The sequence below is a fragment of the Chiloscyllium plagiosum genome, unplaced genomic scaffold, assembly GCF_037043375.1.
Source record: "Chiloscyllium plagiosum isolate Xiang-an unplaced genomic scaffold, Cpla_swu_hap1 HiC_scaffold_9, whole genome shotgun sequence".
NCBI lineage: Eukaryota > Metazoa > Chordata > Chondrichthyes > Orectolobiformes > Hemiscylliidae > Chiloscyllium > Chiloscyllium plagiosum.
This window is the reverse complement of record NW_028270147.1, coordinates 58,416,082-58,429,521: the sequence shown is the minus strand read 5'-3', so window position 1 is coordinate 58,429,521 and position 13,440 is coordinate 58,416,082. Positions and strand designations below refer to the sequence as shown.

General features: G+C 38.7%; 1 protein-coding gene across 13 annotated transcripts in view; it reads left to right on the top strand.

Moving 5' to 3' along the window:
- Positions 1 to 12,075, top strand: part of lrrc7 (leucine rich repeat containing 7) — a 688,069-nt gene extending 675,994 nt beyond the window's left edge. For all 13 annotated transcript variants that reach the window (XM_087990651.1, XM_087990652.1, XM_087990653.1 and 10 more), the window contains 2 exons: positions 6,069 to 6,143; positions 11,195 to 12,075. In XM_087990651.1, the coding sequence (XP_087846777.1) occupies positions 6,069 to 6,143; positions 11,195 to 11,302 (183 nt within the window). In that variant the 3' untranslated portion in view covers positions 11,303 to 12,075. The remainder of the gene's footprint in view (positions 1 to 6,068; positions 6,144 to 11,194) is intronic.
- Positions 12,076 to 13,440: the final 1,365 nt, after the last annotated feature.

Here is a 13,440-nt window from a genome sequence, read left to right as displayed (position 1 = left end):
ACAGTCTTGGGCAGTATCATTTTGCAATAGTCTTTTGTTTATGGCTCATCTTTCTGGCATCAAAGTCTCTTATTGGACCTAATGTATTCAGAATTTGCAAGGTCTTTGCAATAATTTCAATAATATCCCTCACAGCAAGAATGAGTACAATATTATTCAGTCTGGGGAATCAGCTACTTATTTGGTCATGGGGTTCCCATGTCCCAACGTAAGCCCATGTTAGGCCTAAAACATGCATTACAAATTAGTTATTTTTGACCTACTTAAGTGGAAAGCTTTTCAGCTATTAAACAGCAATAACAATCATAGGGCCTGAAGAATGATCAAGAAGAATTGAACTCAATGTGGGATGTTTTAATTGTAAGAATGATGAAAAAATTACAAGATAACCATACTTGATGGTAAAATACTTTAAACACTTTGCGAACCATATTAAAATTTACCAATTTATGAGATGACTGCCATGCCTGGGACAACAAAATGTCTAGCCAAACCATCTCTTCCAAAATTCTTAGCTTTTTCAAGTCTGACCAATTATGTTTACTAAATGTGCGAGGGGTAGGATATTCCATATAATTCCATATAATTGCCTAGCAGGCATTGTCCATGATAACCACAAGAAGTGAGGGATTAGATTTGGGTCAGTAAATTTGCAGATGATACGAAGATTGGTGGAGTTGTGGATAGTGAGGAGGGCTGTTGTCGGCTGCAAAGGGACTTAGACATGATGCAGAGCTGGGCTGAGGAGTGGCAGATGGAGTTCAACCCTGTCAAGTGTGAGGTTGTCCATTTTGGAAGGACAAATAAGAATGCAGAATACAGGATTAACGGTAGGGTTCTTAGTAAGGTGGAGGAGCAGAGGGATCTTGGGGTCTATGTTCATAGATCTTTGAAAGTTGCCACTCAGGTGGATAGAGCTTGTAAGAAGGCCTATGGTGTATTAGCGTTCATTAGCAGAGGGATTGAATTCAAGAGTCGTGAAGTGATGTTGCAGTTGTACAGGACCTTGGTTAGGCCACATTAGGCCACTGTGTGCAGTTCTGGTCGCCTCACTTTAGGAAAGATGTGGAAGCTTTGGAGAGGGTGCAGAGAAGATTTACCAGGATGTTGCCTGGAATGGAGAATAGGTCATACGAGGATAGGTTGAGAGTGCTAGGCCTTTTCTCATTGGAACAGCGAAGGATGAGGGGTGACTTGATAGAGGTTTATAAGATGATCAGAGGAATAGATAGAGTAGACAATCAGAAACTTTTTTCCAGGATACAACAGAGTGTTACAAGGGGACATAAATTTAAGGTGAAGGGTGGAAGGTATAGAGGGGATGTCAGGGGAAGGTTCTTTACCCAGAGAGAGTGGTGGGGGCATGGAATGAGCTGCCTGTGGGAGTGGCAGAGTCAGAATCATTGGCGACCTTTAAGCGGCAATTGGATAGGTACATGGATGGGTGCTTAAGCTAGGACAAATGTTCAGCACAACATCATGGGCCAAAGGGCCTGTCCTGTGCTGTATTGTTCTATGTTCTAGATACAAGATGTGAAAAATGGTACTCAGACTTTCAGACAGCTAAATATTATGCTGGAGAATATGTTCCATGAACCATTTCACCGATTTCTCACTAAGTTATCTCAGACATGTCTCCATCTAATGTAAATAGCTACAAAGATTTCTTAGAACAGAGTTTTGTGAATCTAGAAACAAAGTACTAATCTTGATGTTGGCTTACAGATAAGAAACTTGATATTGTATAAAGATATCAAGCAATATGTCCACAGTTTAAAAATACTCCAATTATCCCAGAGTACACCACAATTTAGCGGTGCCTCAGGGATTAAATTGAGGTTACACAGCTTTCCTCTGGCTTTGGACAGCATTCAGAAAATCCTGTGGAGTTTTGGGAGGAGGGGACAAGTCTTCTCATGTCAGGTGCTGTGTAACTGCTGAAAGCCAATACCCTGTTCTTGCTGGTGATGATCCTACTATCTGACATATACAACCCCTACACATGTTTTGGACTGAGGTCCCAAGATGATCCTGGGCCTCTGATGGATGTAGTGCCACAACAGTCATTGGTTTTGGTGGTATTGGCAGCAATGCCATTGCCTGCCTTTGGCCTTATCCCAGAGTGTTGAAATAATTGAAATACAAATGACATTAATGATCATCTTTCAAACATCTATAGATTCTGGAGTGATTCCTGCAGATTGGAATGTGGCAAATGAATCCCCACTCTAAGTAAGAGAAAGAAAGAAAACTGGGATCTATAGACCTACTATGCTAACATCTGTCATTGGGAAATGTTGGAATCTCTAATAAATGTTTTTGAATTTTTGACTTGATTTATTATTGACACATATCCCTCAGTACAGTGAAAAGTTTGCTTTGGTCCAGTACAGGCAGAGGATGTGATAACAGGACACTTAGAAAATAATGATAGCATTAGGCAGAATCAATGTGAAATTAGAAAAGAGAAGTCCTATTTAAACAAATAGGAGAGTTTTGAGGATATAATTAGCAGAATGAACGAAGGTAAGCTGGTGGTTGTGGTATAGATAGATTTTTGGAAAGCCTTTGATCACGTCCCACACAAGATGTTCCTAAATAAAATGAGAGCACATGGGATTTGAGAGACTACATTGGCATAGAAATGGTTAACAGACTTTCAGTTTGGCAGGCCATGACTAGTGGAATGTACAAAAACAATGATTGGGCCCTAGCTATTCACAATGTCAGTCAATGATTTGGATGTCGAAATTAAATGTAATGTTTCCATATTTGCAACTGACACAAAACTAAGTGGAAATGAAAATTGTGAGGTGGTTTTAAAGATACTTCAAGACAACTTGGAGATATTAAATGAGTGGGCAAAAAGTTAAGAGAGGGAGTGCAATATGAAGAAATGTGATGTTAACATGCATAATAGCAAGCAATTAAGGTAAAATGAATGTTGGCCTGTTACAAGATTTTCATAAAGGAGTTAAGATGCCTTACTGCAATTATGTGGAGACTTGGTGAGATTACGCCTAGGGTACACTATTTTGTCTCCTCATCTACGAACAGTATACTTGCCATTGGAGGTTTACAGTGAGTGAGAGTCCATGAAATTAATTCCTGGGACGCAGGGGTTGTCCCCTAATGAAAGATTAAATAGACCAGGCCTATATTCTTTGGCGGTTCAGGGTGGCATAGTGGCTAGCACTGCTGCCTCACAGCACCAGGGTCCCAGGTTCGATTCCATAAAGCATTCCGTAAAGACCACTCCCTCTGTGATTCCCTCGTCAGATCCACACCCCCCACCAACATAACCTCCACTCCCGGCACCTTCCCCTGCAACCGCAGGAGGTGCAAGACTTGTGCCCACACCTCCCCCCTCACCTCCCTCCAAGGCCCCAAAGGAAACTTCCATATCCGCCACAGATTCACCTGCACCTCCACACACATCATCTATTGCATCCTCTGCACCCGATGTGGCCTCCTCTATATTGGGGAGACAGGCCACCTACTTGCGGAGCGTTTCAGAGAACACCTCTGGGACACCCGGACCAACCAAGCCAACCACCCTGTGGCTCAACACTTCAACTCCCCCTCCCACTCCACCAAGGATATGCAGGTCTTTGGACTCCTCCATCGCCAGCGCACAACACAACGGTTGGAGGAAGAGCGCCTCATCTTCCGCCTAGGAACCCTCCAACCACAAGGGATGAACTCGGATTTCACCAGTTTCCTCATTTCCCCTCCCCCAACCTTGTCCCAGTCAAATCCATCGAATTCAGCACCGCCTTCCTAACCTGCAATCTTCTTCCTGACCTCTCCGCCCCCACCCCAGTCTGACCTATCACCCTCACCTTGACCTCTTTCCACCTATCACATTTCCGACGCCCCTCCCCCAAGTCCCTCCTCCCTACCTTTTATCTTAGCCTGCTGGACAAACTTTCCTCATTCCTGAAGAAGGGCTTATGCCAAAATGTCGATTCTCCTGTTCCCTGGATGCTGCCTGACCTGCTGCGCTTTTCCAGCAACACATTTTCAGCTCTGATATCCAGCATCTGCAGACCTCACTTTCTCCTCAAATAACTCAAACTGAGCCTTAGTGAGTAGATTATTGCTGAGCAAGAGATACTTGATAGCATTGTCAATGATCCCTTACATCATTGATAACTGAGAGTAGATTGATGGTGCTGTCTTTGGCCATGTTGAATTTGTCCTGCTTTTTTCCATACTGAACATATCAGGGGAATTTTCCCACGTTATTGGGCAGATTAGATTAGATTAGATTACTTACAGTGTGGAAACAGGCCCTTCAGCCCAGCAAGTCCACACCGATCCGCCGAAGCGCAACCCACCCAGACCCATTCCTCTACATTTACCCCTTCACCTAACACCAGGGGCAATTTAGCATGGTCAATTCACCTAACCTGCACATTTTTGGACTGTGGGAGGAAACCGGTGCACCCAGAGGAAACCCACGCAGACACGGGGAGAATGTGCAAACTCCACACAGTCAGTCGCCTGAGGCGGGAAATGAACCCGGGTCTCTGGTGCTGTGAGGCAGCAGTGCTAACCACTGTGCCACCATGCCAGTGTTGTAGCTGGGATAGAGTATCAGCTAGTTCCAAAGCATATGTCTTCAATGTTATTGGTGGAATGCTATCAGGCTCATTGGGTTTGTTGTATCCAGCACCTCCAGCCATTCTTTGATATCATGTGGAAAGAATTGAATTGGCTGAAGACTGGCCTCTGTGTTGCTGGGGTGCTCCAGAATTGGCTGCACAGTTGATTTGTATAATATCATATCTTATTCTAACTTGCAGTATGGGACCTTCTGAATTTAAAATTGCACTCAGATTTATTTTCTTGATAACTTCATATTGAATAGACAATGGTTCTTCACTTACAAATTAATTTTCCTTTCCTATATCTGTAGTGATTTTTAAACTTGATTTCTATTTCCTGGAACTATTATCCTATGCTTATCCATATTAAAATATATTTTGTGTAATTCAGCTATTCATGTTAAAGCTCTTGAATAATTATCTAACAAACCATCTTTCTACATATTACTTGCCCACATTGCCGTGTATTTAAATACCTTTATACCTACATTTATCCATACAATCATTAGCCTACTTCATTTTTAAGGCAAGTGATCAATGCAGCAATAACCAGTTTTAAAGGAAGCCTGTTCTACATATCTGCAGGTTTAGGGGAGGAAGGGGGAGCACATCCTCACATCTATCAAATTTTCACCAAGAAATAATGACTGCATATTACTTTGTGTAATTGATGAACAGAGGAAGATGTACTACAATTTATGTTAATTTTCTTTAATTATTGGACAGAGTACATCACTTGAAGCACCTGTTTTAATATTTGATTAGATATAGAAAATTTACATTATCAATGCCTGATAGATTAAGAACTTAGTTGCATATTCATTATTTATTCAATTAGTTTGTTATCTTCATGGAACCCTTCAGAATTTTAAAAGCACAATAACACCAAATTTATATACTGCAGTGGGATTCAGTTCAAAAGTGCAGTTACAACACAACAGCCTCAGAGTTCACCAGCCTATGAACATCACAGTCAAATTATAATTAAATGTAGATTTTATTAAGTGGAATTAACCTATGGGATTTCCAATCATCCTTCCACCAGAATATCATGTTATTTGTTCTAAATATATTTGAAAATCTATTTTAGGTCTTGTGTATCCCTCAATAATTTGTCTTTATTTCTCTGGAGAATCTTCTGTTCAGCGAGTTGACTAATGCCAGTGTGAAAGATAACATTTTATTTTGGGCACCCAGTACAAGTATGAAGCATTCCAAAGAATAGTAGGATTGCACAGCTCCTTTTCAGATCCTCTCAAACCAAATATGCATCTCATTTAGCACATTGGCCAATTTTTCTTCTCTCTCAAGTGATATAGAAATAAAATACAATATATAGGAAGTAGAATTAGAATTAAATTTTATTGTCATATGAAATAAGAAAAAATAATAAATACATTGCAATTCACTTTAATTCATAATGAAGTCAATCTATAATTCTCACTCTTGTTTCAACAGGGAATCTTCGTTACTAGAGTACAACCTGATGGACCAGCATCCAATCTGTTACAGCCTGGAGACAAGATCCTTAAGGTTTGCTGGATAGTTTAGAAATTCCAATGGGAACAAAATTGTCAATTTAGTGGTGTATGCTAATGCCAGTAACAACTCAGCTCAATTCAGATTTCTAGAGAGAGGCTACTTTTCTACAATCACATTATGGCAAATCCTAGATCTCAAGTGAGAAAGAAAATTTGCTAGCCCATGACATCACCCAGCTTTTAAAGTACATTAAAGTACATCAATATGGCAACTTTTCAGTCTGAAATTTAGGTACAACACTGCGGACTCATGGCAATGGTCACGAACTCAGAGGGCAAATAATTGAATACGTAGTAAATTAGCAAAAAGGTAAAAGTAGTGACCAAGAGTAGTTGTTCTAGTAGGATAAATGTGAAACATGCTGTTCCACAAGGATCAATGCTGAAATCAGGCTATTTAAAAATGTTCAGATTTGAATATAGAACAAGTAACTCAACATCAGGTTCCAGATGGTACTAAACTGGGGGGGGGGGGGGGGGGAAAGAGAGCAGAGGAGATGTAGCTAACCATGAGGAACAATGCAACATAATATAAAAAGGCATTAAAAACTTGCAGAACAGACTGTTAACTGCTGAATGAATTTTAAATTGTGATGTGATGCACTCTGGTAGGAAATATAAAACCTGAACTGGGTTGAAAAGTAAAAGAATATAGGGAGACAGATGGAATAATCAAAATTGCAGCTTAGGAACGCAACTAAAAATGTCATCAAGTTAATGCTTTGAGGCATAGAATTAAACAGTAGCGATATTACATCAAACTTGCAGAGTTAGCTGATCAGGATGCACCTAAAATTTTAGTCTCTAAGCCATAAAAAGGACAAAGACGCACTGAAGAAAATATTTAAATAATACTTGCTTTGGAAACATTTTAACAACACCATGTGATCTTTCTTTCAGATGAAATGTGAAATCTAGGCATCATCTGCCTCTTCTAAAGGTTCAAGTGGATATTAGTTGAAGAATAGTGTCTTAGTTACTTGATCAATCTTTCTCCTTTTAACACTACCAGAAAAAAAGATTACATGGTAATCTATATAATTAGCATTTACAGAGATATGTCTGTCATATATCTGCTGCATTTACTTATGCAACTCTGTTTTTAAAAAATGCAGTAAAATTTAACATATTTCACAGTGACACTGAGAGTCCATTTTACAAAGTTCATCTTGTAGAAATTGCCTGCAGATTGAGCAAGGTGATGAGAAGAGTAGTCAATGGTGTTACAAATGGCAATAACCAATAACCTGCTTAGTTTGAGATTCCCAGGTTCATTCAATATCAACATTACAGCTTTGTTCTTAACATACATCCAAACTGAACTGCAGAGATTAAGGGAGAGTGTTATCCAAGATTCTAAGGCAACTTTTAACCCAAAATCACATTAAGGTGCCCTAATCTAAATTAACTCAATGGTGATTCATCTCTCCCTGATTGAATTCAGAGCTGGCACAAACACACGCGTCTCAAGTCCAGAACGTTGTTGCAAATGTTTTGATAGCACCTCCCGAACTCTGCCACCTAGAAAGACAAGTAGCAGGTGCATGGGAGAATTTTGAAATTTCCTCTCCAATTGCACCATCCCAACTTTATAATCATCCTTCTATTATCATTGGTTTAAATCCTAACAGCATTGTTGGAGTACCTTCAAGACGGAAGTTCACCAGAACCTACTTAAAGCCAATTTTAAAAATGGCAAATACATTCCACACTATGTCAGTGATAGCTTCAATAAGTAAAATCCATTGCAAATACTGAGGAAAGTCAGTTTACAAATATGTGTATTTATCATATTCCCATTCCTTAAATCTTGCCACAGCATGCAAAAAATTGACAGAAACATGGAATAATATATGCATTTTATAATGAGAACTGATTGGCACATTGGTTCCTGTCAGTGACCTAGACTTGAACTTTACAAAAAAATGATACAGCAATTATGAGGGACTTTTAAAAATGAGTTTGGAGAACTTAACTCCGTTTTTGTTAAATCTGGGTCAGTACCACAAAACTATCCCTCACTTGGCAAAGTCTGTTAAGGGGACTACAGGAATGAATGATATGGAAAATATCAAACTATTACACCACAGCATGTACCTTTAAGTTTGCAAGGGTAAATAATTGTAGCAAAAGTAGTTTATAATGAAACCAATGTGCAACTACCCTCCACCCACTATTTAGGGTAGGACATTAAAATAAATAGTGGAAGGCTTTAAACTAAATGGGAGGTGGGAGCTTTGGGTTCAGTTGCACAGAAATCATGGAAAATGTTAAGGTGGGTAGTGTTGGTGGGGGCAGAGGGAGGGCTCAACAGAGGTTAAAGTTTCCACAACACTAGGACAGAGAATATGGGAAGGATCAGAAATCTAACTTCAAGCACAGTAGATGAGGAGATAGCTATGAGAAAGAGTGCAGTCAATGCAGATCTAAGGGTATTTAACAAATACATGCTGTATACATAAAATAAATGAGCTTGCAGTGCAAAATGAAATTGGCAGGTACAATGTTGTGGTATCAGAGATGTGGCTGTAAGGGGATCAGGGCTAGGAACTAAATATCCAAGGAAATATCATATTGAAAGGACAGGCAGATGGGCAGAGCAGATGGGATTACATTGTTAGCAAGAAGTGATATCGGAGTCAGAAGACACAGAATCTGTATGGGTAGAGTTGAGGAACCACAAAGGAAAAAATACCCTGAAGGGTGTTGTGTACAGGCCTTCTAGCATTCGTCTGGATGTGAGGAAGAAAATAAATTGAGAAATAGAAAAGACACATAAGAAAGGCACTATTACGATAATCATGGGGAACTTCAATATGCAGGTGGACTGGTAAAACCAGATTGGTAGCAGATCTCAAGAAAAGGAATTTGTGGAATGACTACAAGTTGGTTTGAAGGAACTTTGAGCCCATTAGGGAACAGGTAATTCTAGATTTGGGGAGGTATAATGATGCTGACTGGATTAGGAGTTTATGATGAAGAAACTATTAAGGGCTAGTGACCATAATAGTGGTAAAGATTAGTGGCAAACCAGCAGATTAGCAAGTCTTTAAAAACACAATAAGGGGACAGAAGACAAAAAAGGAGAGTGAGCTAGCCAATAACGTAAAAGAAGACTGCAAGGTTTTTTTGGATATATACAAGGTAGAGAAGGCAGTAGTGGGCACTGGACCACTGGAAAACGAGGCTGGGAAGTAGTAATGGGGGGGACAAAAAAAAAAGCAGAGGAACTGAATGGGTACTTTCTAACAGTTTTCATAGTGCAAGACACCAGAAACATACCAGAACTTCAAGAGAGTTGGGGGGTAGAGGTGATAGTAGTGGCCACTCAGGAGAATGAGCTGAAGAAATTGAAAGGTCTGAAGGTGGATAAGTCACCCAGACTAGATGGGCTACACCCCTAGAGTTCTGGAGGAGATAGCTGAGGAAATTGTAGAGGAATTGGCAGTGATCTTTCAGGAATCAATAGAGGCAGAGGAGTCCCAGAGGACTGGAAAATGTCTAATGCAACATGGCTGTTTAAGAAAAAAGGGAAGCAGAAGACAGAAAACTATATGGTGGTTAGCCTGACTTCAGTTGTTGAAAAGATTTTGGAGGCCATTATTAAGGATGAGACTGCAGAGTACTTGGAAGTGCATGGTAAAACAGGGCTGAATCAGTATGGCTTAATCAAGCAGAGGTCTTGCCTGAGAAAACGGTTAGAATTCTTTGAGGAGGTTACAAGCGATTCAGATAAAGACAAGCCAATGGACATTAATTACTCTTGATTTCCAGAAGACCTTTGACAAGGTGTCACATAAGAGGATGCTAAATAAAATAAGCAACATACTGTCATAGATAGAGGTTTGGCTGACTGACAGAAGGCAGAGAGTGGGCATAAAGGGGTCTTTTTCAGGATGGTGGCCAGTGACCAGTGGAGTTCTGGAGGGGTCCAAATTGGAACCAAACTATGCACGTTATCCATTAATTACCTGGAAGAAGGAACAGAGGTCATTGTTGCTAAGTTTGTAAATGACACAAAGACAGATGGAGGGACAGGTAGTGTTAAGGAAGCAAAGCAAGCTGCAGAAGGACTTGGACAGGCTAGGAGAGTGGGCAAAGAAGTGGCAGATGGGATACAATGACAAAGAGTGAAGTTATGCATTTTGATAGGAAGAAGAGGTGTCGACTATTTTCTAAACAGGGAAAGGCTTAAGAAATCTGAAGCACAAAGAGTTTGGGAGTCCCCTAGTGCAGGATTCTCTTAAGGTTAACATGCAGGTTTAGTTGGCATTTAGGAAGGCAAAAACAATGTTGGCATTCATTTCAAAAGAGCAAGAATACAACAGCAGAGATGGACTTCTGAAGCTTTTTAAAGGCTCTAGTCAGAACACATTTGGAATACTGTGAACAGTTTTGAGCAGCCTAAGGAAGGATGTGCTGGCATTGGAGAATGTCCGAGGAGGTTTACAAAAATGATTCTGGGGATGAAGAACTTGTCATTATGAGAAGTGATTGAAGACTCTGGGTCTGTACTCAATGGAGTTTAGAAGGATGAGGGAATATCTCACTGAAATTTACAAAATTCTGCGACACCTGGATACAGTAGATGTGGAGATGTTTCCACTAATAGGAGACACTAGGACCCGAGGGCACAGCCTCAGAGTAAAGGGATGATCCGTTAGTACGGAAAGGAGGAATTTCTTCAGCCAGAGGATGGTAAATCTGTGGAACCCACTACTGCAGAGGGCTGTGGAAGCTAAGTCATTGAGTGTATTTAAAACAAAGCTAGATGGGTTCTTGACTGATGAAAGGATCAAGGGTCACACAGAGAAGGCAGGAGGATGGGGCTGAAAAACATATCAGCCATGATCAAATGTCAGAGCAGACTTGATAGACTGAATGACCTAATTCTGCTCCTTTGTCTAATGGTCTTAACAGGTAAGTGTTGTAACCCCCAGTTAATGTTACTGAACTTCATGATCACCAAAAACATCTTATGAATTATGAGATTATGAATTCCCATTTCAGTTATTCTTACATATGTATTTTTGTTTTGTGTAGGCTAATGGACACAACTTTACACACATGGAACATGAGAAGGCAGTGTCACTTCTTAAAAGTTTTCAGAACACAGTGGATCTGATAATCCAACGCGAGATTCCAACCTAGAACTTTTCTTTTCCCACTAGAAAAATGTTTAAGATTAAAACCTTTCACTGCAGCTTCCTGTGAGGAAAGCCAGGCAATTTATTTTCCAATTATTTTGCCAATTGCTGGACCAATGGCAACACATGTGCCAAAATTATTAGACACTTACCTATCATTATTATGTTCAGTATTTTATCTTTACAAATTGATCATTTATGAGATTGACATTTATGTAGTGACTTTACATCCTGTCAACTAGAGGCTGTGAAATGGCAGGTCATTTGGTGCAAACATTTAATTATTATATATTCTTAATTATAATATAATTATATTATAATTTAATATAATTATATATACACACTATATATATATATATAATATATATCATTCATTCTCAGAGTTGGTTAATCATTAGCTCCCTTAGCACCAAAAGCACACATGGTCTTTAGATATTGCACCACCATAAAACACTGCCTCAATCTTGTATATGCCTTTTTTGTAAAAAGCAAAAATACATCAACAAATGCAGCAAATTATGTACTGAGAAATTTACAGCTATTTTCTTATTAATTAATATCTGAAAGAGAATTTGGACAAGAAAGGGGGTTCAACAAATAATGTTATCTATTTCATGAAAACCAATCAAAAATATTGGAATTCCAAGATGTTTGTATACCTGGTTAAACAATATCAAAAAGTGTCCTCCTGGCTATTCTATTGCTTTCTTTTATAAGAAATACTTAAAAGTAGAAATGAAGTCAGGACAGGAGCAAGTTGAATTTCACTTACCATAAACCCAGATTATATTTTCAGAAATAACTGAAAATTTAAAAATAAAAATACTGATGAGAAGACAATGGGTTAAGGTTCTAAACAAAACTAAACCTTATCACTTTAAACTTGCTTTCACTTTAATATTTAGAGAGAAAACTGAATTTAATTTGGTACCATAACTTGACAAGTCCCACCATATCCAGAGATTTGTACATCAGAATGATTGAAAGTATACCACTTGCTTCTCCTTTCCACAAACCCACATTATCATCAGATACACAGCTGAGCACCAGAACTGTACTTTTCGGATTTTCAGAAGAACTCCCATTTATTATAGTCTGTATACATCCTGGAAAACAGTGCAATGCAAAATTTCAAGCTTGCCTCATTTCATGAAGTTCACGGGTTTACTGGAATCGTTCTGGACTCTCAGCAGGAGCAGGCAATAGGAGAGACAATACAGATATATTTGGTACTAATGTTAGTTATGTGTAAGTTTCACGTTGTGCCTCAAGTATATTAACCTTAAATTTTACTTTAGTCTATTATACTTAAAATACCTTTGTTAACATGTTCTGTTTCAATGAATATTCCTTTAATTTATAATAGTGGACAATCTATTACCATATGAGGATTGGAGTGTCATTTACCATTTCACAAAATGAACTTAAGATGTTTTAATTTTTAAAAGCTTTAAAAAAATTTGTTTCCATATCTGCTATATTGCTTAATTTAATAGCTTTGGAGTCCAGCAGACCCTCTGCTCAATGGGATTAAACTAAGGTGATCAGTGCATGTTACTGACCTTCACAGCTCAATACATATTTGAAACTGAAGATTTTGTGACAGGTGCCAAATTACATTGTAGTACTTGAGATTAAATAAATGTGCAATTTTGTGAAAAATTAAATTTTGAAACATCAGGATAGGAGGAGATTAACATTTGGAAACTGGGGAGTTTTTTTAGCGGCTGTCCTATCAATAATTCCTAATGTAAATCGTTGTATATTCAACTTAATAAATTATAAAAAATGTGTACAGATAATATGCAAAACAAATATTCAAAATTAATGCTTCCAAATGTTTCCAATGCCTCAATGGTTTCATAAACTTTCACCTTACATAGAGACACTGAAATGAACAGCAACATCTGGTAAAGATACTCAAACATCATATGCTTTATTACTATTGCAGTATTTATTTAACACAATTGACAATTAAGTGCACAATTTAACTAAATCACCTTGCTTTTTTTCTACTTTTGCTCCACAGACCTCATTTTATCCCTTTAAAACTGACAATATTAAACCTGATTTAACCTTTCTTATCCCAAAAGGTTTATCTGGCACCATACCTCAGTTGATCTTGCCTCCTGAATCTTGGTA